Raw genomic sequence first — 22,446 nt, forward strand, 5'->3', positions numbered from 1 at the left:
TTTAGAACCCAATGCAGGCATTTAAGTATATTTTATTAAAGTTATCTCTTCTTAATGGATAAAGATTTTGTTTTATAATGTCAGTACTTTCACAAGAAGTCAAGCACAGAATCTTTTTAAAAAAGTACTTAGTGGGGGCTTCCCTGGTGGCGCAGTGGTTGAGAATCTGCCTGCTAATGCAGGGGACACGGGTTCGAGCCCTGGTCTGGGAGGATCCCACATGCCGCGGAGCAACTAGGCCCATGAGCCACAACTGCTGAGCCTGTGCATCTGGAGCCTGTGCTCCACAACAAGAGAGGCCGTGATAGTGAGAGGCCCGCGCACTGCGATGAAGAGTGGCCCCCACTTGCCACAACTAGAGAAAGCCCTCACACAGAAACGAAGACCTAACACAGCAAAAATAAATAAATTAATTAATAAACTCCTACCCCCAACATCTTAAAAAAAAAAAAGTACTTAGTGAAAAAAATAACAACAAATGAAAAAGACTCCAAAAGGTTTCATAAGCAAGTGACTTAATTTTGCTCTCAGATATATTTTTATAGGCATACATTACATATAATCTTTTTAGCAGTATGGAGGTTCCTCAAAAAATTTAAACACAGAACTACCATATCATCCAGAAATTCCATTTCTGGGTATTTATCCAAAGAAACAAAAACACTAACTCAAAAAGATATATCCCCATGTTCATTGCAGCATTATTTACAATAGCCAAGACATGGGAGCAACCTAGGCCTCCACTGATGTATGAATGAATAAAGAAAATGTGATACACACACACACAATGGAATATTATTCAGCCATTAAAAAGATGGAAATCTTGCCATTTGTGACAACATAGATGGACCTTGAAGGCATTATGCTAAGTGAAATAATCCAGAGAAAGACAAATACCCTATGAGCTCACTTATATGTGGAATCTTAAAAAACCCAAAACCCCCCAAAAATCAAACTCATAGATACAGAGACTAGATTAGTGGTTGTCAGAGGTGAGGGATGGGGGTGGGGGTGAAATGGGTGGAAGGGGTCAAAAGGTATAAACTTCCAGTTATAAAATAAATGGTCATGGGATGGAATATACAGCATGGCAACTATAGTTAATAATACTATATTGTATATTTAAAAGTTGCTAAGAGAGTAGATCTTAAAAGGTTTTCATCACAAGAAAAAACATTCATAACAACATGTGGTGATGGATGTTAATTAGACTTACTAGCTGAATGGTGGTCATCTTTAATATATACATATATGGAATCATTATGTTGTACATCTGAAACTAATACAATATTATCTACCAATTATATCTCAGTAAAATATATATATTTTAAAATTTAGCACAAATAAAAACCAGTTTAATATATTGCATTTATTATGCATTCTATTTTCTGAGCAGGAGCTCACATAACCATATATTGTAGTCCACCCAAGAAACTATTTTTATATCTTGGAACACACTCTTCTTTGCGAGTCAGAGAAAATGGAAGTAAGAACAGAGGACTCACACCAGGACTGACTGTTCTAAGCAGTCATAAAACTGGGCAGAGGAATGGAGTCTTGGACTTTAAGCCTCAGCTGGTCTAGTGAATAGGCTAAACTTTGACCACTCTTCCCCTAGTCGACTGCTCTTGTGTTCTCTTTGCCCAGCTCTTTCCTCTGATTGGTAACTTCCCCTGCAGCCAGCACCTTCCTGCCTGAGCTTCAGGGCCCTTCCGGAGTCCTTTGCCAGCTCTGTCCCAAGTCAATTTCTCTAAGGTAGTGAGTCCCAGCGGAACCATCCTGCCCACTCCCACCATCAGCCATTTCATCCCAATACAGGCTCCTCTGCAGTGGGCTGACTTGTCTATGGGGGTTCTTACTGTCTTTCTTCTGGAGCCTGGGGTTCCAGGGGGGCCTGGCCAGCCTCTTCTTCCCTGTCAAAGGAACAGATAGATGTATGACAATGATGACACAACATTGACATGTGTGCTCCAACATTGACTTGTTGTGCTCCTGGGAGGGTAGATGGGGACACACCAATTAGAGTTATACTCCCTATGGGATGTGGCCTTAATCCACTGGTCACAAATCATATCTCTCTGTGGGTATGACTTCATCTGTTCATCACCACTGTCTAACTTGTGTTTGGGCTATAAGTTAGAGTATTCAAATCAAACTGTCCCTACTGTGTTGCCACAGAGTGGATAATTGAAGCATCCGTGTGTCAGGGATGGCTACAACTCGTTTGGATTTCTACCTTTGGACTCCTTGCTCTGTCTGGCTAAACTTTGTAGATTAACACCCTAACGTGAATAAAATCTCACAATACACACAAGTCTTCCCAAGGTAGAAAAGGGGGGAATGACTATGAGTCTATAACAAGACTTACATTTATCCCTTAATAAAAATGGCAGGTAACATTTACTGAAGGTTTATGATGTAGCAGGGTCTGTCATCGAATTCCCACCATCCCCTTCAAAAGTAAGCTATTTGTCCTATTTTGAAGATGAGAAAATTGAGGTTTACAAAGAGTACCTTGAGGTCACAGAGCTGGTAAGGAACAGAGCATGAAATATGACCTAGGCCTTTTCCCAAAGCAAAGATCTTTCTACCATATCAGACCTCTCCCACAGGTGGAGTCATCAAAGAACTTCCTTACCAAGAAGATCCAGAGACACACATTTTCCAGATAATTATTTTTTTTAATTCTGAAAAATCTCATATTTCATGAGATTAATAGATCTACCAGACCTTGTTCTTGTTCTTTTTTTTTAAAGATTTAATTTTATTTATTTTTGGCTGTGTTGGGTCTTTGTTGCTTCACGTGCGCTTTCTCTAGTTGTGGCAAGGGGGGCTACTCTTTGTTGCGGTGCACAGGCTTCTCCTTGTGGTGGCTTCTCTTATTGTGGAGCATGGGCTCTAGGCACACGGGCTTCAGTACTTGTGGCTTTCAGGCTTCAGTACTTGTGGCTCGTGGGGTCTAGAGTGCAGGCTCAGTAGTTGTGGCACACAACTTGGTTGCTTCGCGGCATGTGGGATCTTCCCAGGCCAGGGATCGAACCTGTGTCCCCTGCATTGGCGGGTGGATTCTTATCTATTGTGCCACCAGGGAAGTCCTGATCTTGTTCTTTTTTTATCATGTGCTATGTATAACATGACATCTTTTTAGGCTATGTGTCCTCTGGATCCTGGGAAGGCCAAAAACTTTTTTGCTAGTGCTTTCTATCAGCTACCTTACAGTTTGAGTTTAGATGTTTGCATTCGTAAATTGAGACCTCAGTGGTATGGCTTGGTGAAGAAAGTCACCCCAAATTCAGAAGAAGAGAATGTGTCTTAAATCCCAGGGTAGTAGAAAAAGAGGAATAAAAGATCATTCTGCTCCTAAAAATAGTTTTTCTGTATTAAGTATATTCACTCTGATTCCAAATTCTTTATATGCCTTTCGTATTCTACCACTAAAACTCTGAGCCCCACAGTTGTCACATCATCACATGTTTACTTCCAAAAGCCCACACAGTTACCTGTCTTCCGTGTTCCCCTTTCAAGCCATTGGGTCCTTCTATGCTACTGTCAAATCCAGGAACTCCCTAAAAAATAGAGAATAAAGAGAAAAATTGATAGGCTTTGAAATTTTTTCCTTAAAAATGTAATTTGTGTGTAATACACCAGGTCACCCCCCAAAAAGGTGACGAGAAGGTCAACTCATTTGAAAGTAGAAATAGGCTAAATTATAAATGGTTTACAAATGTTTTCTTTTCCTCCCATGCTTTGCATTATCAGAGGAGAGAGAAGACCTAAGATGAGTGTGTGGGGTTGAAGTGAGAGCTCATGATGGAAGGTAGAGCCCAGGGAAGCAAGGGTGACATGACTTGTGTTTAGGTATTTCTTTCTTGCTACTACCATCTTTCTCTTAACTTCTGGTCTTCTTTCTTGAGGCCTCGGCAAGTTTGTACTCGAGGGTTGGTAGATTTTACTCTCCCCAGCCCTTGGGAGAAGGCAAAGATTTTTTTGTTTTGTTTGTTTTTATTGAAGTATAGTTGATTTACAATGGTGTGTTAGTTTCAGGTGTACAGCAAAGTGATTCAGTTATATATACATATATATCTATTGTTTTTCAGATTCTTTTCCCTTATAGATTATTACAAAATATTGAGTAGAGTTCTTTGTGCTATACAGTAGGTCTTTGTTGGTTATCTATTCTATATATAATAGTGTGTATATGTTAATCCCAAACTCTTAATTTGTCCGTCCCCCACCTTTCTCCTTTGGTAGCCATAAGTTTTTTTTCTATATCTGTGGGTCAAATGTAACTAAATTCATTTATATCATTTTTTTAAGATTCCACATATAAGTGATATCATATGATATTTGTCTTCTCTTTCTGACGTACTTCACTTAGTATGAAAATCTCTAGGTCCATCCATGTTGCTGCAAATGGCATTATTTTATTCTTTTTTGTGGCTGAGTAATACTGAAGGCAAAGGTCTGTAACGGGTTCCACCACAAGAACAAGAGGACCCTGAACAGCGCTGAGGACTGTACCTGCCGCCCACCCTCTCTTTCTCCTCCTGGGTCCTTGGCCGCCTTCTAACCTCATTTGCTCATTCCTACTTTTCTGGGTTTCAGAAAATCCTGTAATCTTGAGTTTTTCTCAATATTTATACAAATGTTCCAGCAGGAACTCATTGAAAACAGGCACACATTATGGGATGTTATCCTTGGCAGGCCAAACTGAAAGCTTTCTATCTTGGGTAGTTAGGACCACAAACAGAGCAGCCATGATGCCTGGACGATCAATTGAGCCAGTCAACTCGTCAAAGCTCTAGTAAATGGAGAGAGAATGGCAATTATCCAGTCCTGATGAGAGCCAGCTGCCTGGCTGTTTGGCTGATAGCAGATTAGATGACCTTCATCAATCAATAAGTAATTTGAGATCACCAACAGGGACACAGCATCATTCCAGATACATCAGAAGCTTTTTAAACAAGCAGTTCCTACACTCACAGAGCTTATAGGCTAACAGAGTGAAAAAGATGGGCTTAGAATTTACTTTATAACTGATAGCACTAAAACTTACATGAATAAATATTTCTCTCCCCCACATACCAAAGCCAAAGATTATTTTCTTATGTCTTCTGTTTTACCCTTAGATTTAAATATTTGTTAAGTTTTCCAGGCAGGTATACCTAAATTACAATATTAAAGAATTGTATTTTCATGAGAAAAGTGAGGAAGGAAAAGGAAGGTAAAGTCTAAAATTTTCTTTCACTGGGTGTATACACTTCTTACTATAGTCCAACTCTGCACTATTTAATTGAAGAGATGACATAAAAAAATCATATAGCAGCATATTGTACAGAACAGAATGTTTCACTTTCTATATGGACCAGCTGTGTGGTCAGTCTGAATATGATCTGGCCAATTTTATGAAATTGGACAAAAGAGCATCATCTAATACAAATTTTTGATTAAACACGGGCTTCTAATAATAATATGCTTTAGAATTATGAACATTACTAAGCTCTGTAGCTCAGACAAATGAGCTAGCTCAGTTTCCCCCCAAGATTACATGAGATTTAACCATACCAATGCTTTCTTAGGTCAGCTCCCAAGGCGATAGAAATAAAAGCAAAAGTAAACAAATGGGACCTAATCAAACTTATAAGCTTTTGCACAGCAAAGGAAACTATTGACAAAATGAGAAGAAAACCTACGGACTGGGAGAAAATATTTGCAAATGATGTGACTGACAAGGGCTTAATTTCCAAAATATATCAACAGCTCATACAACTCAATAACAAAGAAACAAACAACCCAATCAGGAAATGGGCAGAAGACCTAAATAGACATTTCTCCAAAGAAGACATACAGATGGCCAACAGGCACATGAAAAGATGTTCAACATTGCTAATTATTAGAGAAATGCAAATCAAAACTACAATAAGGTATCACCTGACACTGGTCAGAATGACCATCATTAAAATGTCTACAAATAACAAATGCTGGAGAGGGTGTGGAGAAAAGGGAACCCTCCTACACTGTTGGTGGACATGTAAACTGGTGCAGCCACTATGGAGAACAGTGTGGAGGCTCCACAGAAACTAAAAATACAGTTGCCATATGATCCTGAAATCCCACTCCTGGGCATAAATCAGGCATAATTCAAAAAGATACATGCACCCTAATGTTCATTGTGGCACACTTTTTAATAGCAAAGACGTGGAAGTAACCTAAATGTCTATCCACAGATGAATGGATAAAGAAGATGTAGTATATATACACACAATGGAATAACCACTCAGTCATAAAAGAGAATGAAATAATGCCATTTGCACCAACATGGATAGACCTAGAGGTTATCATACTAAGTAAAGTAAGTCAGAAAGAAAAAGAGAAATATCATGTGATACCACCTATATGTGGAATCTAAAATATGATACAAATGAACTTATCTATGAAACAGAAACAGACTCACAGACATAAGAGAACAGACTTGTGCTTGCCAAGTGGCGGGGGGTGGGGTGGTGGTGCTGGTGGGGGGGATGGAGTGGGAGTTTGGGATTAGCAGATGCAAACTATTATATACAGAATGGATAAACAACAGGATTCTACTGTCTAGCACAGGGAACTATATTCAATATCCTGTGACAAACCATAATGGAAAACAATATGAAAAAGAATGTGTGTGTGTGTGTAAATATATATATAATAATGTAATAATATATATATAAAAATCACTTTTCTGTACAGCAGAAAGTAACACATTATAAATCAACTATAATTCAATAACATACATTTAAAATACATTTAAAAATTTAGGTCAAAATGGGAAATTTCAAACAAACAAACTAGCTTTTACGTGATCAAAAATTCTCTCTGAATAAGCACAGATTTTCAGGAATTTGTGCCATTTGTGCGTGTTCTATTGATTCTATCAGCCTTGTTGTCCCCAATTTTTTTCCACAATGGTAACCCACTAAAAAACACACAGAAAAAAGCAGATTTGTCTTTGATTTGAGATATATATTCCCAAGTGTCTGGGAAGAGTTATTATGCATTGAAAAACCATCTGAAGTAAGTATATAGTGACAACACATCACAGGGAAGATACAGTGGGTTGAATTTTCAGCCATCTCAAAGTCATAGAACACTTCTCTTTAGATAAAAATGCTTTTACATTATTCAGATTCTTTTAAAGGTGTTACACAATCATCCAGACAACTAGGGGGAATTCTGATTGAAGTGAAGTACAATTTTATGGCAATACCCCAAGTGAATTTTTAGCCATCATATACCAATGACTGAAATGTCTTTATGTTTGAACTACTATTTCTTAATTATACTTATTTGTGGATAGATTTTTGTTTCTGATTAGACACTTTGAGGTTGTTTGAAACTCTTAGGTCACCAGATTATTATCAGATGTCACTTAGTAAACAATGTTGTCTTCAAGTGAAAATTCTTCTGCTTTTTAAACAAAGTTATCTTCAATGTATACATAACATTTATATTTGTCAATATATTTTGTACCAAATTCTTTCTCTGATCAACCCACTGTATACTGGAGGAGGAGTCATTAAAGACAAAGTCCTGTGACATTCCCAGTTGCCTTTCATACTTATCAGCACTTGGTATTGTCAGTTTTATAAATTTTAGGCTTTCTAATGAGTGTGGTACACTGCTCTGGTACATTGATGGCGAGAGTGTAAATTAGTACAAAAATTTTGGAAAACTGTTTGGCTGTAAAGAAGCTGAACATAGGCGTACAAGTTATCATCCAGACGTTCTACTCTTAAAGTATAGACCCAACAGAAATGTGTACAAAAGACGTGTACAAGACTGTTCATAGCAGCACTATTTATAAAAGCTATATCTGGGAACAACTCAAATATCTATCAATAGCATAATGGAGAAATAGATCACAATATATTCACACAATGGAATATTATACAGCAATGAGATTGAATAAACTACTGATATTCACAACATGGATTCATCTCACAAGCATATACTTGAGCAAAAGAAGCCAGAAACTGAAGAGTGTATTCTATATGATTCCACTGAAAAGTTCAATAGCAGGCAAAACTAATTTATGGTCCTGGGATAGTGATTACCTTAGGGAGGGCTGGTAGTGATTGGAGTAGACCTGAGAGGGTTTCTGGGATGCTCTACTGTTGTCTAATGTTCCATTTCTTTACCTGAGTGGTGAGTGCACAGGTGTATTTATATTCATCAAGCTATGCATTTATAATTTGTGTACTTTTCTGATGCATGTTACAGCTTAACAATAAGTTTGAGAGATTTAACAAATAGCATGGTGATTATAGACAGCAATACTGTGTTATATACTTCAAAGCTGCTAAAAGACTAGATCTGCCCATATCCTCAAGTCCATTCTCTAGTAGGTCTGTGTCTTTATGGCAGGGTAAGATGTGACAAAGTGAGAGAGTGGCATGGACATATATACACTACCAAACATAAAATAGATAGCTAGCAGCCACATAGCACAGGGAGATCAGCTCGGTGCTTTGTGACCACCTAGAGGGGTGGGATAGGGAGGGTGGGAGGGAGGGAGACGCAAGAGGGAAGAGATATGGGAACATATGTATATGTATAACTGATTCACTTTGTTATAAAGCAGAAAATAACACCATTGTAAAGCAATTATACTCCAATAAAGATGTTAAAAAAAAAAAAAAAGACTAGATCTGGCATGTTCTCACCAGAAAAAAGAAATGATAATTATATGACAAGCTAGAGGACTTAGCTAACACTATGGTGATAATCATAATATATAAATGTATCAAACCAACCCGTCATATACTTAAACTTACACAATGTTATATGTATATAACATTGTACATGCAAATATATCTCAATTTCTAAAACTTTAATAAATGTTTTAAAAAATGCTAAATCCTAATTCATTGAGGTTTTGGAGACTGATGTGTGGGCATAGTGATCAAAGTCCTGTAGTACTGAGGTCTAATTGGACTCGGCATATCCCCTAGGTTGGCGTGGGTCCTGCTTCTTTTGGTGTAGGTCATGCCTACTCAACTGGGTTGCATCCCCATGACAGCAGGTGTTTGTGGGTCATAAGTTTTGCTTAATGTACTTTTAGTTGGCTTAGATTCAAGGAAATGAAGCTAATATTTTTAATTGAGAAAGACTCTTGGGGAATAGAAAAAAGAGATGGCTTTGTTTCTTTCATTCTGTCCATATTTCAAGATACCCAGAGGAAGATAATGGAATGGAGAATTCCTTCATAGCTCTGAAGCACAAGGACAGTTCTGAATATGTAGTCTCAAAAAATACATGTGCAAACAATGTGCAAGGTCTTCTCACTATCCATACTCATACTGTATATAAATAGGATCAGGCACAAGAGACCTACTTTTAAAATTCTAAACAGTTGTGCCCATGATGATTTCATTTCAGGACTGCTATTGTAGTACCTTCAAGTGGGCTCTCTTTCCCTATCAGAAGTGCTGATGGGAAACAAGCCCTGACGTGACGTTAGTTTGCAGCCCCCCAGTCCCAGCACTTACAGGGTCTCCACATAGGCCCTTTGCTCCATGGTCACCAGGAATCCCTCTCTCTCCTGGGATTCCCTAAAGTTAACACAAATCAGAAGAAGGACAAGATAAGAATTTTAAATAACATTAATAAAAACAAAGAACTTATCTTCTCCCTGATTTGAATTATTAAATATTTTCCTGCTAAAGTTACTTTGAAACTAGAAAGAGGAACAACTAATAGTTTCAGGCATCGTACAAATACTTTAAAAGTGACCTCAAGTATTTGCCACAGTGGTGAACACTCTGTTCCAGACACATTTGTTGTCTTGTTCAGTTTTTACAACTACTTTATGTGGCAGGTATTGTTTTTTATTTTTCTTTTGATGAGGCAGCTGAGATTCAGAGAGATTATCCATTTTCCCCAAAGGGGTTGCATCAGCTAGAAAGTGGGTTCTTGACTCAGCTGTTCACACTCTCAAGACAGATAAAGTGGATGGTGGAAGTATGGCTGCTGCTGGAATTTGTTCCAGATGGGAAGGGATGACAGACACCTTCAGAGTGCTGCCGACCCCAAGGCTCTCACCAATACCCTGTGACTGTTCTTAGTATGGTAGCTTCTTTTCAAGATTACCCCCAGTTCTTCACTTTTCTCTGTATCTATTCCCTTTGCCATGAAACTCTACAGTGCCTTCCAACTGTGGTGGGGTAAGATTCCCTACCCCTGAGTTTGGCTGTGACTTGATCTGGCCAACAGAAAGAGATGCAAATGTTGCCATGAGAGCTCCAAGCCTAGGCCCCAAGAAGCCTTGAGAGAGCTTGTGTGTTTCTACTTGCTCCCTTGTTCTTCTGCCACAGCCATGAAAAGGTCATGGTCAACATGGCCAGGCAGCTCTCCAGTCCCAGAAGGAGGATAAGAGACAAGTGAAACAAAGCCCCCAGCCAACCTAGAGACACATGAGCGAAGGTCAGCCATGCTCAGCCTTGATCAGCTGAACTTCTCAGACACAAAATAAATAAATGTTTATTGTTGCATGTGATTGAGGTCTTGTGATCATTACAAAGCAATTTTGTGGCCCTAGCTGACTGATATACCTGGGGTAGCTGTTTTACTGTTAATCACACCTTTAATTCCCAGCACAGTTTTCACGTTGTCCCTTTATTGAATACCTACCTGGGCTCCTTCATCTCCTTTTTCTCCTTTTGCTCCTGGAAGACCATTTTCACCCTAAAGACGGAGAAGAATAAACTCAAATTCCCATTTTCTTAGTGAGAAATAGCTCAGAACAGTTTTCATGGTACAAAGAGAAGGCTCTACCTGTTCTCCATTTAACCCATCAATTCCACTTTCCCCAACTTCTCCCTGAAAAGACAGATGCGATCAGAATAGAGTGCATTGCATTTATGTGGAAAGAAGCCAGACACCAAACAAAAAGTCTAACTTTGTGTTCCATATACAGGCTCTTTGCTAGGCTGGCCCTGGGTTCTATCAAAGATTACTGAGTCACAGAAACTCAACAAATAATATACATTGCCTGCAATAAAAGGCAAGAGTAAACAAAATGAAATGGTTAGCAATAAAAAAGGAAGGTCAACAGAAATTTCATTTGTGCAATCTACTGGTCAATCATCTCAAAAATAAAAACATTTCTAGATCACAGATGGGAAGATAAATGATATTTGGTACGATACCTCCTGTCCATTTAGTCCCCTGTTTCCCTGAAAATAGAAATGACAGTAGGGGTTAGCGTAGGAAGAAGAAATTAATGTTGGGAAGACTTCACAGTGTCTTACGTGACCCTTACCTTAGGACCTTTGGCACCATAGCATCCTTTAGTACCTTGCTCTCCCATTGGTCCGGTGGCTCCTCTTTCCCCCTGAGAAAGAGCACATATTCAGGTAAGCTTTTTCTATTGTCATCTGGAATCTGTCTTGGAGATTTGACAGTTTTTGTGTTGGAAAAAAATTTGCAACTACTCATGGTTTACAACCCAGAATTCATGCTTATAAAAACTGAGAATGCAAGTGAATCAGAGCCACTCTGATGACAGCTGTTTGTGTTGGATCCCACCTGGATACTTCCCAGGGTGGGGTAGTATCTAAATAAAACAGACATGCAAACAACTGGCTGCTAAAATGCATTCTCAAGGTTTCAGGAGATATTCCAGGAACAGATAATGAATAATTGGTGAGACATCAGAGCAGGATGCTCTAGGTATGGTCTAAGCAAGAGGCAGATTTTTAGACCAAATTCCATCTCCCTTCTCTCTTTCTCTCTTAAACCAAGAACTGCTCCTGCAATCCTTGTCTTGGTAACCCCACCAGTCTGTGCAGTCTTGTGAGCTGGAAACAAAGATGTCATCCTCAGCATCTCTCTCTCCAAGTCATCACCAAGTTACGTCCACTCAACTTCCTTAACATATCTATTCATACTGCCCTAAACTAAGATTGGGACCTCTTTGTCTTGCACCTACTACTGCAAGACTTCTACCTGCAATCCTTACCTTATCATCCTCCGTGATGTTGCCTGATCATGCTTTCTAAACGCATACCCTAACCATTTTTAGTCCTGTGCTTAACATCATTGAATTATGCCCATCAATTGGAAGACACCTTCTAAGTCTTCCACAGGGTATTCAAGACACCCAGTACTCTGGGTCTTGCTTGCCATACAACCTCCTCTCATGGTCCTGGGTTCTGGCCATGTTGACCATATGTTATTCTGCAAATACACAGTTCTCAGTTACACACACTTGATCACACTATTCTCCCTGTAGTAGAATGTTCTTCCCACAAACTTTGCCTAGAGAAAGTTCTATCTGTGATTCAGATGCCTGACTAACCATCAAGCCCTGTCTACAGTCTTCCTCTCCCAAGCCCTAACTGTCACCAGGGCTGTTACCTGACTCTGTTAGGTATTTGCACGGCCACACTCTATCACATTGCACCGCTTTATACCTCTAGCAGAGTCCTTGTGTATAAGGACTGGAACTACTGTTGTCTCATTTGCCTTTCCACTACTCTGGAAATTACCTGAGATAGGAGCCATAGTTTTTCTTCTCTTTCTTTACTTTTATTTCTAGGGCCTGGCACTGTGCCTGGCACATGGTAAGGCATCTTAATATATATTTGTTAAATGAATGATGAGTGCATTTATGAGTGAGGTCTTTGATAAATAATGTGGTAAATTGTAAGATACTTAATATACACTTGTTAAATGCATGGATGGATGGAAGGAAGGAAGGAAAGAAGGAAAGATAGATGGATGAACAGATGCAAGAAAGGGTGAAGTCTTTGACAAGCAGTGTGGTGAGTTGGTTTACTCAAGCAAAATGGATCAGAAAGGGGGAAATGGCAGTGATTTGACTCCCTCAGTGAAAAAGATAACTTTTGCATTGAGTTTATTATACAATGTTGGTGGATAGTCAAAGAGGAGACAGTAGGTTAATAAAACACTTGTGACCACCAGAAGCCTGATGAAGATTAGGAAAGACCTCAGACTTTGCCTACGAATCCTTAGAACTTGACTTTTCTTGCTTCCTTCTGAATTGACACAAAGATTTCATATTATAGATATGTTCTTAGGAATAAATGGAGCTGGAAAAAACCTTGACTTACAGCAATGCCTTCCTCTCCCGGGTAGCCTTTACTGCCTTTAAAACCTGGGGGTCCCTGGAAATAAGGAAAGGAAGGATACATTAGCACTCCATAGACCAAAACCCCGAGGTAATCAAGCAAAATTCTTCAACTTTACAGTTTTACTTTATGTAGAATAGTATGATTTTGGAAAAAAACGGTTCCCCCTCCATAACCTAAGCTGCATTTATACACATAAAAATAAATGGAATTTTGAGACAAGTATCCAGATAACTCACGGGTGTGTGTGTGTGTGTGTGTGAATCATAATATTTTCCATAACTCTCTCAGGTGTTATATATAGAGCTGGAGTTTTTTTTTCTAGACAAGCATTCAAATGAATACAGCTATAGTTGCTTCTGACAAACTAGAATTATCCTCTTTTCATTAAAAAGTTCTTTTTGAGGATTTATGCTACACATAAAATAGACCACACACATTTCTTTCCATTGTTTTTTTCTGAGACCTGTTTTAAAAAAATTCTACCATTCTTGGGACTTCCCTGTTGGTGCAATGGGTAAGATGGCGTGCTCCCAATGCAGGGGGACCCGGGTTTGATCCCTGGTCAGGGAACTAGATCCCACATGCATGTCGCAACTAAGAGTCCACATGCCACAGCTAAGGGGCCCACCTGCTGCAAATAAGACCCGGTGCAACCAAATAAATAAATAAATATTAAATAAATAAATAATTTTAAAATTCTGTCATTCTCTTTACATGAAATCAAAGCATTCAGGAAATAATTAGCCCAAAAACTTTCTTCAGAGAGACATCCATGGTGATTTGAAACTTATAGTGCTATCTATAAATTATTCAATAATCAAACACACATGTAAATAAGCAGTTTTGAAATTGTTAAACATACCCATAGTATTTTTATACATATTTGAACATTTCCTCAAGCCCAAAATCATATTTTTACATACACGAATCTGTTGTTAGTTATTGTTTTTATGCTTGGCCTGTTTTACTTGGCAACATTTTGGTCTGGCTAGAGCTGAATGAAACATCTTAGTGTCTCTTGCTATGACAGGGTGATCTGATCTAGCTTTTCAGCAGACTGTACAACCTATTCCCTACTTTATTTAAATTCCTCTGCTTCCATTAAAAGTGGAAATTGAAATAACTCGTCAGTATTCAGGAGGTTTTCATTATTCAACATGAGAGATCACAGTTTATTTTTCTGCATCATGGTCATCACTGCCAGAACATGGGATAAGCAATGATCTCTGCAGTTTTTCTCTTGATACTTGCATAGAAAGGTTTTTTAAAGTATCCAATTTAGAAAGCCAAGAAAAAGCTATCTAATTTGACATATAAGAAGAGGAGTATGACATATAAGAAGAGGAGCTTCTACCTAGAAGCTAAAAACATCCCTTATTTCTACCTAAACTTGGGTCTGAAAAACATATTGTATTCAAATAAAGTAAGCCATGATTGTAACTAAAATCACCTTTTTCCCTGCTGGTCCAGGGTCTCCCACTGTGCCATCTCCTCCAATGCACTTGCAGAATAAACAGCAGCATGTCCTTTCTGCAACACTGACCTTGGGGAGGGTAGGAATACATTACATTTGGTGGCATCGCTTCCCAAAATCACACACCACACAAGCTCAGGGATGTGATTTGAGAAGCCTGTTCACCACTCAAGTGACAGTGCTCTGGAGAGGATGCAGGAGACATTCTTTACCTTCCATCTTTCCTTCTGTGATCTGCACCATACAAGGAATTCAGAATCAACTCAAAGACGTTTTGTGTTCTCAAAAAGGCATCAGTTTAGCCACGGCCAATTCATTGCACACTGATTTATTAATGAGATCTCCTGTGCCCACACCATCCCAGCACTGACCATTGTATTGTTAATTACCCTATATAATTCTGCCCCTAATATTTTGTTCAATAAAATGAATACATGCTGTTTTCTCCTTTTCCTGTTTTATGAAATCTTTGTATGCCGGAGGATATAGACAGTGTTCAATGTCACACTGCTTGGCGTGGAGTTCAATGATCGACACTTCCAGAACAGTTTGTGTGGGACAGGATTTCAAAGACACCAATTACATGTCCAACATTTCAGAAGCACTTGCTGTAGAGGGTGGGCACGTGAAGAGATTTTATACTCTGGTCACATTTTATAGTCTGGCCAAAATAAAATGTTTTTTTGGCAAAAAAATTTGAGTGAATTTCATCCTGCACCTAGTTAGTCATCCCCTAAAAAATGTACATATTCCACTGCATTTTTACAATTAACCCACAAGATTTATTTTTACGAAAATTCTGCTTGCAATAAATACTATGCTTTGCCTTAGTGGGGTAGAATCAATCTTTGTGTTGAGAAGTTTCCTATCAAAATTCTAGTGTGATTAAAAAATGAAAATGTTTTGTTATAATCACTTAGCAACTTCCCCTCTTTAATTGTTTCTTATTATATAATGTTTCTTTTCTGACATTAGAAAACTCTCTGTTTTTTTCCCCTGAAAACCCAATAAAACTTGAAATGTGTGAAACCAAATAACAACAACAAAATGGATTCTGTGATTTCATGTTAGATGATATCAATTTTCTTTGCATCACTAAAATCCTACAGCATCAACTCTTTTACTATTAACATTAAAACTGGCTATTTCTAAAATTAAAATTTTCTTATACAGTGTTGCATTTATGTGATATCTAAAAAGTGATAGGCTTGTTTGAAGAATAACTTCCTCCCTCTATGGATTACCAATTTGAAATTACACATTTCAAAGAGCAGTAGACACAAAATTTTTTTTGTAAAGTAGACACCGTCTTCCCATGTAGAAAGGAATTACAACAAAAATTCCATATTCTCTAAGTAATTATTTTTATATAATTACTACACTGAACACACTGTCACATATCTATATACAAACTCTATAGGCAGAAAGTAGCAGGAGCTAGAACCTTATTGGAAAGTATCTTGATATGCTGATTACAGATTTTATAAATTATAAGCAAATTACAAATTATCAGCCATTCATTAAAGGTGAAAGTAGTGCTAGATATCTTGGTAATATTTCACCAATAGTTGAATTCTTGTATGTTTCTGAAAGAAATAGGATTGCGATGCATCTTATCTAGGTGTTAGGTTCTAAAAATAGATCATAAAGCAAAAATCTCTGTCGGTCAAGACAACCTTTAAAAAACTTTTCATTCTAAAGTACATCATAGGAGGTCTATCATCATATCACTAGTTTTTCTTCCAGATTGGATGAGATGCTCTTTTCTTAGTTGAACTCTCAATGGATTTGGCTCTCGTTCACAGGTCATGTTGCAGAGAAAACACACATCTTTTTTTTTTTTTAATTTTTATTGGAGTATAGTTGATTTACAATGTTGTGTTAGTTTCGGGTGTACAGCAAAGTGAATCAGTTATACATACACATATATCCATTCCTTTTAAGATTCTTTTCCCATAGAAAAGAATCTTCAGAGTAGCGTTCCCTGCGCTATACAGCAGGCTCTTATTAGGTATCTATTTTATATAGAAAACACACATCTTAAACAGAAGAATGATATTCAGTGTGGTGAGTCATGGCACTTAGGATCTGCAAGGGACGTGAAAACTGGCTGGCTGCGGGAGCAGCCGAGTCACCCCTACTGGTCAGACACTCTTGGGCACTTATGTTTATTGACTGTAATTTGGGCAGGATTGTAGGTGCTATTTAGTTTCTTCTTCTTCTTTTTTTTTTTTTTTTTGCCAAGCATATAAATTAAACATGCTTTCAGACATAGGAAACCAACTTATGGTTACCAAAGGGGAAAGTGGGGGGGGAAGGATAAATTATGAGTTTGAGATTAACATATACATACTATATATAAAATAGATAACCAACAAGGACCTACTGTATAGCACAGGGAACTATACTCAATACTTTGTAATAACCTATAAGGGAAAAGAATCTGAAAAGAATATATATATATATATATATATATATATATATATAAAACTGAATCACTTTGCTGTAACCTGAAATTAATACGACATTGTAAATAAACTATATTTCAATAAATAAATAAATAACAACAACAAAAAGAAACACACTTTGACATCTGTCTACTATATTACATTTCTTTCAAAACACCCTCTTATTTGGGCTTTGCACGAAATCAGAAAAGCCTGACTTCACTCCCAAATGAACAAAATTAGTTCAAATTCGTAAGCCTAAATATGAAGCCTATATACAAAACAAATAGAAAGTTTAAACTCACCAGCTTTTTCTGAATAACTTACCAGGTGCTTTGACAGTCGGCTCCCAAGATCCCTCATCTCAAGAGTGAGCTGTGTCCTGTACTCAAATCCTTTCCCAAATTCAATGTAGAGAAGGTCAGCCAGGTCACTGGAATTGGCGGCTCCATCCAGAGCAACTGTGATGAGGGCATTCAGGCCTAGCCAACACAGTTGACAATTCTCCAGGTGAGGGGACTTTGGTTACTTTAATCTTTTTGCATATGTATCTAAGTTGTTATTCCAGGAAACCAGTTGCAAGAGGAACACTCATTTTACTGTCCACTTCCCCCAACCACACACTGTAAAACTGTCAAGTGACAAGACCATCATCAGAGAACAAAAGGAATTCCATTTTTCAAAATAAACTAAATTGGAGAATAATTTATATAATAAATTATAACAGATCCTTGAGTTCTCTATGATATGAAGTAAGATAGTGAGTTTAAAAGAGTCCACAGAGAAAAGGGAACCCTCCTACACTGTTGGTTGGAATGTACATTGATGCAGCCACTATGGAAAACAGTATGGAGGTTCCTCAAAAAACTAAAAATAGAGATAACATATGATCCAACAATCCCACTCCTGGGTATATATCTGGAGAAAACTCTAATTCAAAAATATACATGCACCCCAATATTCATAGCAGCACTATTCACAATAGCCAAGACATGGAAGCATGGAAGTAAATGTCCATCAACAGATGAATGGATATAAAGATGTGGTACATATATATATATATATATATATATATATATATATATATATATATATATATATATACACACACACACAATGGAATATTATTCAGCCATAAAAAGAATGAAGTAATGCCATTTGCAGCAACATGGATGGATCTAGAGATTATCATACTAAGTGAAGTCAGAAAGAGAAAGACAAATACCATATGCTATCACTTATATGTGGAATCTAAAATATGATATAAATGAACTTATTTACAAAACAGAAACAGACTCGCAGACATAGAAAACAAATTTATGGTTACCAAAAGGGAAAGGGGGTGGGGGAGGGATAAATTAGGAGTTTGGGATTAACAGATTAAAAACTTCTATATATAAAATAGATAAACATCAAGGTCCTACTGTATAGCACAGGGAATTATATCCAATATCCTGTAATAAACCATGATGGAAAAGAATCTGAAAAAGAATATATCTATATATATCTAAATCACTTTGCTGTACACCAGAGACTAACACATTGTAAATCAACTATATTTCAATAATAATAAAATAATAATGAAGAGTCCATAGAGCATGCTAAAGCACAGAGGAATTCATATGTCAAGAAAGGGAGTGTTCTAAATTTTTGCCACTTGAAGGGGAGATCCTTGGAGCAGCAGCACTGCCTTCACCCGGAAGCTCATCAGAAGTGCAGAATCTCAGGCCCCACTTTAGACCCACAGAATCAGAATCTGTATTTTAATAAAATCCTCAGGTGATTCATATGCACATTAAAGTTTGAGAAGCACAGCTCTAAATGACAATCCAGTTGGAATTATAGGTACAAGAGACAGTAAAGGACCCCTTGTCAGGCAATCAGGAACAAATGTCATATAAGCAACCAGAGCTGTGGCTCATAGGCTTGGAAGTTTATAGAATACTTCAAATAAAACTTTTAGAGACTAACAAAAGGTTGACTTATTTTGCAAAGTAAGGACATTAAATGATGATAGTAATAAACCTGGCAATCATTAGGGTGGAGGTAACCATGGCAACAACTGTGCTCTCATTTATTAATAATTACTATGTGCCTGGAAGTTGCCTAAGTGCTTTACATGCATTATCTTATTTGTAAGATACAAGCACAACATTATAGGTAAGTGCGATTACAGCTCTATTTTACAAACAAGCAAAGGTTTACCCCAGACAGCCTGACTCCAAAGCCTACACTCAGAGTGCATTTTAATAACAAAAATGTACGAAGGACATAATCATAAAGAGCAGTCCTAAAGTTGAATAAATTTAGTTTTATGAAAACATGACTATATTGGCATAACTTTTCTCGTTTTATTAGGGATAGGTGAAGAATTCTTTGAATGGGACCTAAAAACCAATGGCTCAGAATAGATAAAGAATGTTCAAGGACTTGGCAGAGTTGAGTGCGTTCTTATATGATAGAATTATGACTCTGAGAGGAAGAGGAGAATGAAGAGAATACAGTTTCAGGGACAGAGTGGGAGGCTCAAGTTCTAAGAGATGCAAACAGTGTGGTTGCTGAAGTGGAATAAAGGAAGAATCACCAAAGAGTAAGATGACCAACTTGTCCTGGTTGGCCCGAACTTTCCTGGTTTTAGTGCTGACAGTCTCTGACTTGTCTCAAGCAAACAAAGACAGCTTGTCACTCTTCCAAGAGTGAGAAGGATGGGGAGAAGGGCGATGAGGGCTGGGAGAGGCAATGAAGAATGCTGAGTTCATCAACTGGCGTTTAATGATGAAAAGAAGGCACGCCAGTGGGTCTATCTATAAGGGAAAAAGATCTCACATCTGATTTTTCTTATAAGTTCCAGGAAATGTAAAAGTTTAATAAGAGTTATGAGAACCATGGGATTGTTTATTTGCAGAAAATATGCATATAACTATAATTTGTAACTGCTTTTCTCAGGATGGAGGACTTGATCCTTTCAGACTCATCCAGTACATGAGTCATATGATCTTAAATAGTATCTTCAATTCCTAAAAAATGAATTAAGAAAGGAAAGATTTCAAAAATTGGAAGAATAAAGAATCACTGAGAAGATTCTAGAGTACTGGATTTTTTAAAATGAAGAAACTGATTCATACCCCAATCCACATGGATTAAAGTGATATCCATCATTGAGAATACTTTTCTCCTGGTCTCCTCTTGTTTCACGGTGATGGCACAGTTTACATGTATAGATTCTGGGCCTCAAGTTAGAGAGGATCTCCTGGGTTAACAGATCATAGGGCCCAGCATCAACTGAAATCGTCTATATTTAGATAAGGGAAGCCAGAGCCAGAGGTGCTCTTTGTTCCTATTGAGAGACATTCGACACTTTTCAAAGAACATTATGGCCCACACCCCTTTATCTTTCCCATTCAAAGATTGTAGCTAGTGTGAGTCCTCCAACTTTTGCCTCTTTTTCAAAGTTGTTTTGGCTATTTTGGCTCCTTTGCATTTCCACATACATTTTGAACCAGCTTTTCTAGATCAACAAATATCCTGCTATGATTTTGACTGCGATTTAACTGAATCTATAGATTTGTTTGGAGAAAATTGAAATTTAACCATATTGAGTCTTTATATCATTGTTTAGTAATTTCAGCAAACAAACAACTATATTTTGTTAAATGTATACCTCAGTATTTCACGTTGTGTGTACATTGTAAATGGCTTTTTAAATTTTGTTTTCCAGTTTTTTGTTAGCATTTGGAAATATAATTGATTTTTGAATATTGAAAAAAAGATTCTAAATTTCTGAGGATATTCAAAATCTAGCTTCTGAAGTTGAAACTCATTTACTAGTTTTTCCTTGGGAGTTGGAAGAAAGAAGATTGGTCTTAGAAATCTGGGTGTTCCGAGAGAAACTTCCTGGAGAAAACTCCGATGTTGTCTGTAAGAGAAACATCTTTCCCCCACAAAAGAAAAGCCGAAGTTGAGAAAACCCTACCCACCCACTCTAGGGTCCTGTTCTCAGTCTTCATTAACATCTCCACCTCAGATCAGGAAAAAAGCCAAGACTTGACAGAATAAAGGGAAGCAGATTTAGTAAATAAAATAAAAATTCTTACTCTTCAGTTGTGAATTCAGTGAATTCAGCAATTTTTTTAAGATGGAGGAAAGAGAACCAGACAGAAAAGACAAAATCTAATCAGCCTCTAATAGTTAACCTGGGAGACAGATGTCTTAGGCTAAATTCCCTAGAAGCAGAGCCTGAGATAGCAATTTGGACACACACAATTTATTGAGGAAGCACTCTCTGAAAGAAGGGGACAAAGGTAAGCAGGGTAGGACTGGGGAAGGATCTGAGCAAGACAGTGTTTCAGCTAACATCTAGCGTCAACCTGACCCCTTGGGAACTCTGGAGCATGAGTTACACTACAAAACTGGCGCCACTTTGAGGCAAAGGTCCAAGTGTCTGAACTCTACCTGCTGCCCAGGTGTGGGATGGGGAGTAACATTCCAGGTAAGGTGGCTCCCACTGGCAAAGGGCAGTTCCTCAGAGAAAGGGGAACCTGTGGGTAATGTGTTAGCAGCTGGAGGATGGGGGAACCTGTATGTAAAGGGGTCTGGGTGGAGTACCAATTACATCCACTTATAAGTATTTCTATTTTCAGTCAAACCGGAACATGTGAATGCATTTTTCTTCCACTGATCCATATTTTAGTATGAACTGACAATGAGTCAGAATAGGCATTGGTTTCTAAAGTCGAAAGCCTGGTGCCAGAACTTTACAAACTCATAAACACCATAGTTGGTCCATCTGTTATCTGAAGGAAGGAACTGATTATGAAATCCCGAAACATGAGTAAACTTGTCCAACACTGCTTGTAACTCTGGAAACTTTAAGAGTGTTAGAAGAAAATAATCCAACTCTCCCATTCCTTAGTCAAGGAGAAATATACATGGTTCACTTCTGCTGACACTAAAGACATAGCAATATTAGATAATGCGGGGCAAGGGAGACAGGAACATCCTCCAGGAAAGTTTAGGAAGAAGAAATAAGGTAATATGAGAGAAAGGATAGGACACCGTATTCAGCGCTGTTTCATATGGGGAGAGGAAAAAGTAGGTGCCAAAATGCTGTGAGAGCTCATTTGCTCTGCCAAGTGCATCCAGAGGGGAGAGGCTGGCAAATTCAGTGCTATTTGAGTGTCTGGAAATGTAAGAGTTAGAAATGAGTTTTGAGATTATAAAGTTCATCAACACTCCTTTCCCAGTCCTCCCCATGCTTGGTACCTTCTTTTCTAAGTTCATCAGATTTTTGTTCAAGTTTTTCAACATCATCATCCAATCCATCTGAAAATAAGAGAACCACCTAAGAAAGTATTCAAAAAAGAAAAATGAGTAAAAAGGAAGTCATTGCACC

General features: G+C 37.8%; 1 protein-coding gene across 1 annotated transcript in view; it reads right to left on the reverse strand.

The window, feature by feature from the left end:
- Positions 1 to 22,446, reverse strand: part of LOC132425098 (collagen alpha-6(VI) chain) — a 110,077-nt gene that overhangs the window by 65,598 nt on the left and 22,033 nt on the right. The window contains exons 10-20 of the mRNA XM_060011479.1: positions 22,317 to 22,395; positions 17,382 to 17,536; positions 14,584 to 14,676; positions 13,113 to 13,166; positions 11,300 to 11,371; positions 11,187 to 11,213; positions 10,813 to 10,857; positions 10,669 to 10,722; positions 9,528 to 9,590; positions 3,501 to 3,566; positions 1,860 to 1,913 (exon numbers count right to left, since the gene is read on the reverse strand). Of these exons, the coding sequence (XP_059867462.1) occupies positions 1,860 to 1,913; positions 3,501 to 3,566; positions 9,528 to 9,590; positions 10,669 to 10,722; positions 10,813 to 10,857; positions 11,187 to 11,213; positions 11,300 to 11,371; positions 13,113 to 13,166; positions 14,584 to 14,676; positions 17,382 to 17,536; positions 22,317 to 22,395 (762 nt within the window). The remainder of the gene's footprint in view (positions 1 to 1,859; positions 1,914 to 3,500; positions 3,567 to 9,527; positions 9,591 to 10,668; positions 10,723 to 10,812; positions 10,858 to 11,186; positions 11,214 to 11,299; positions 11,372 to 13,112; positions 13,167 to 14,583; positions 14,677 to 17,381; positions 17,537 to 22,316; positions 22,396 to 22,446) is intronic.

The sequence above is a fragment of the Delphinus delphis genome, chromosome 4, assembly GCF_949987515.2.
Source record: "Delphinus delphis chromosome 4, mDelDel1.2, whole genome shotgun sequence".
Classification (NCBI taxonomy): Eukaryota; Metazoa; Chordata; class Mammalia; order Artiodactyla; family Delphinidae; genus Delphinus; species Delphinus delphis.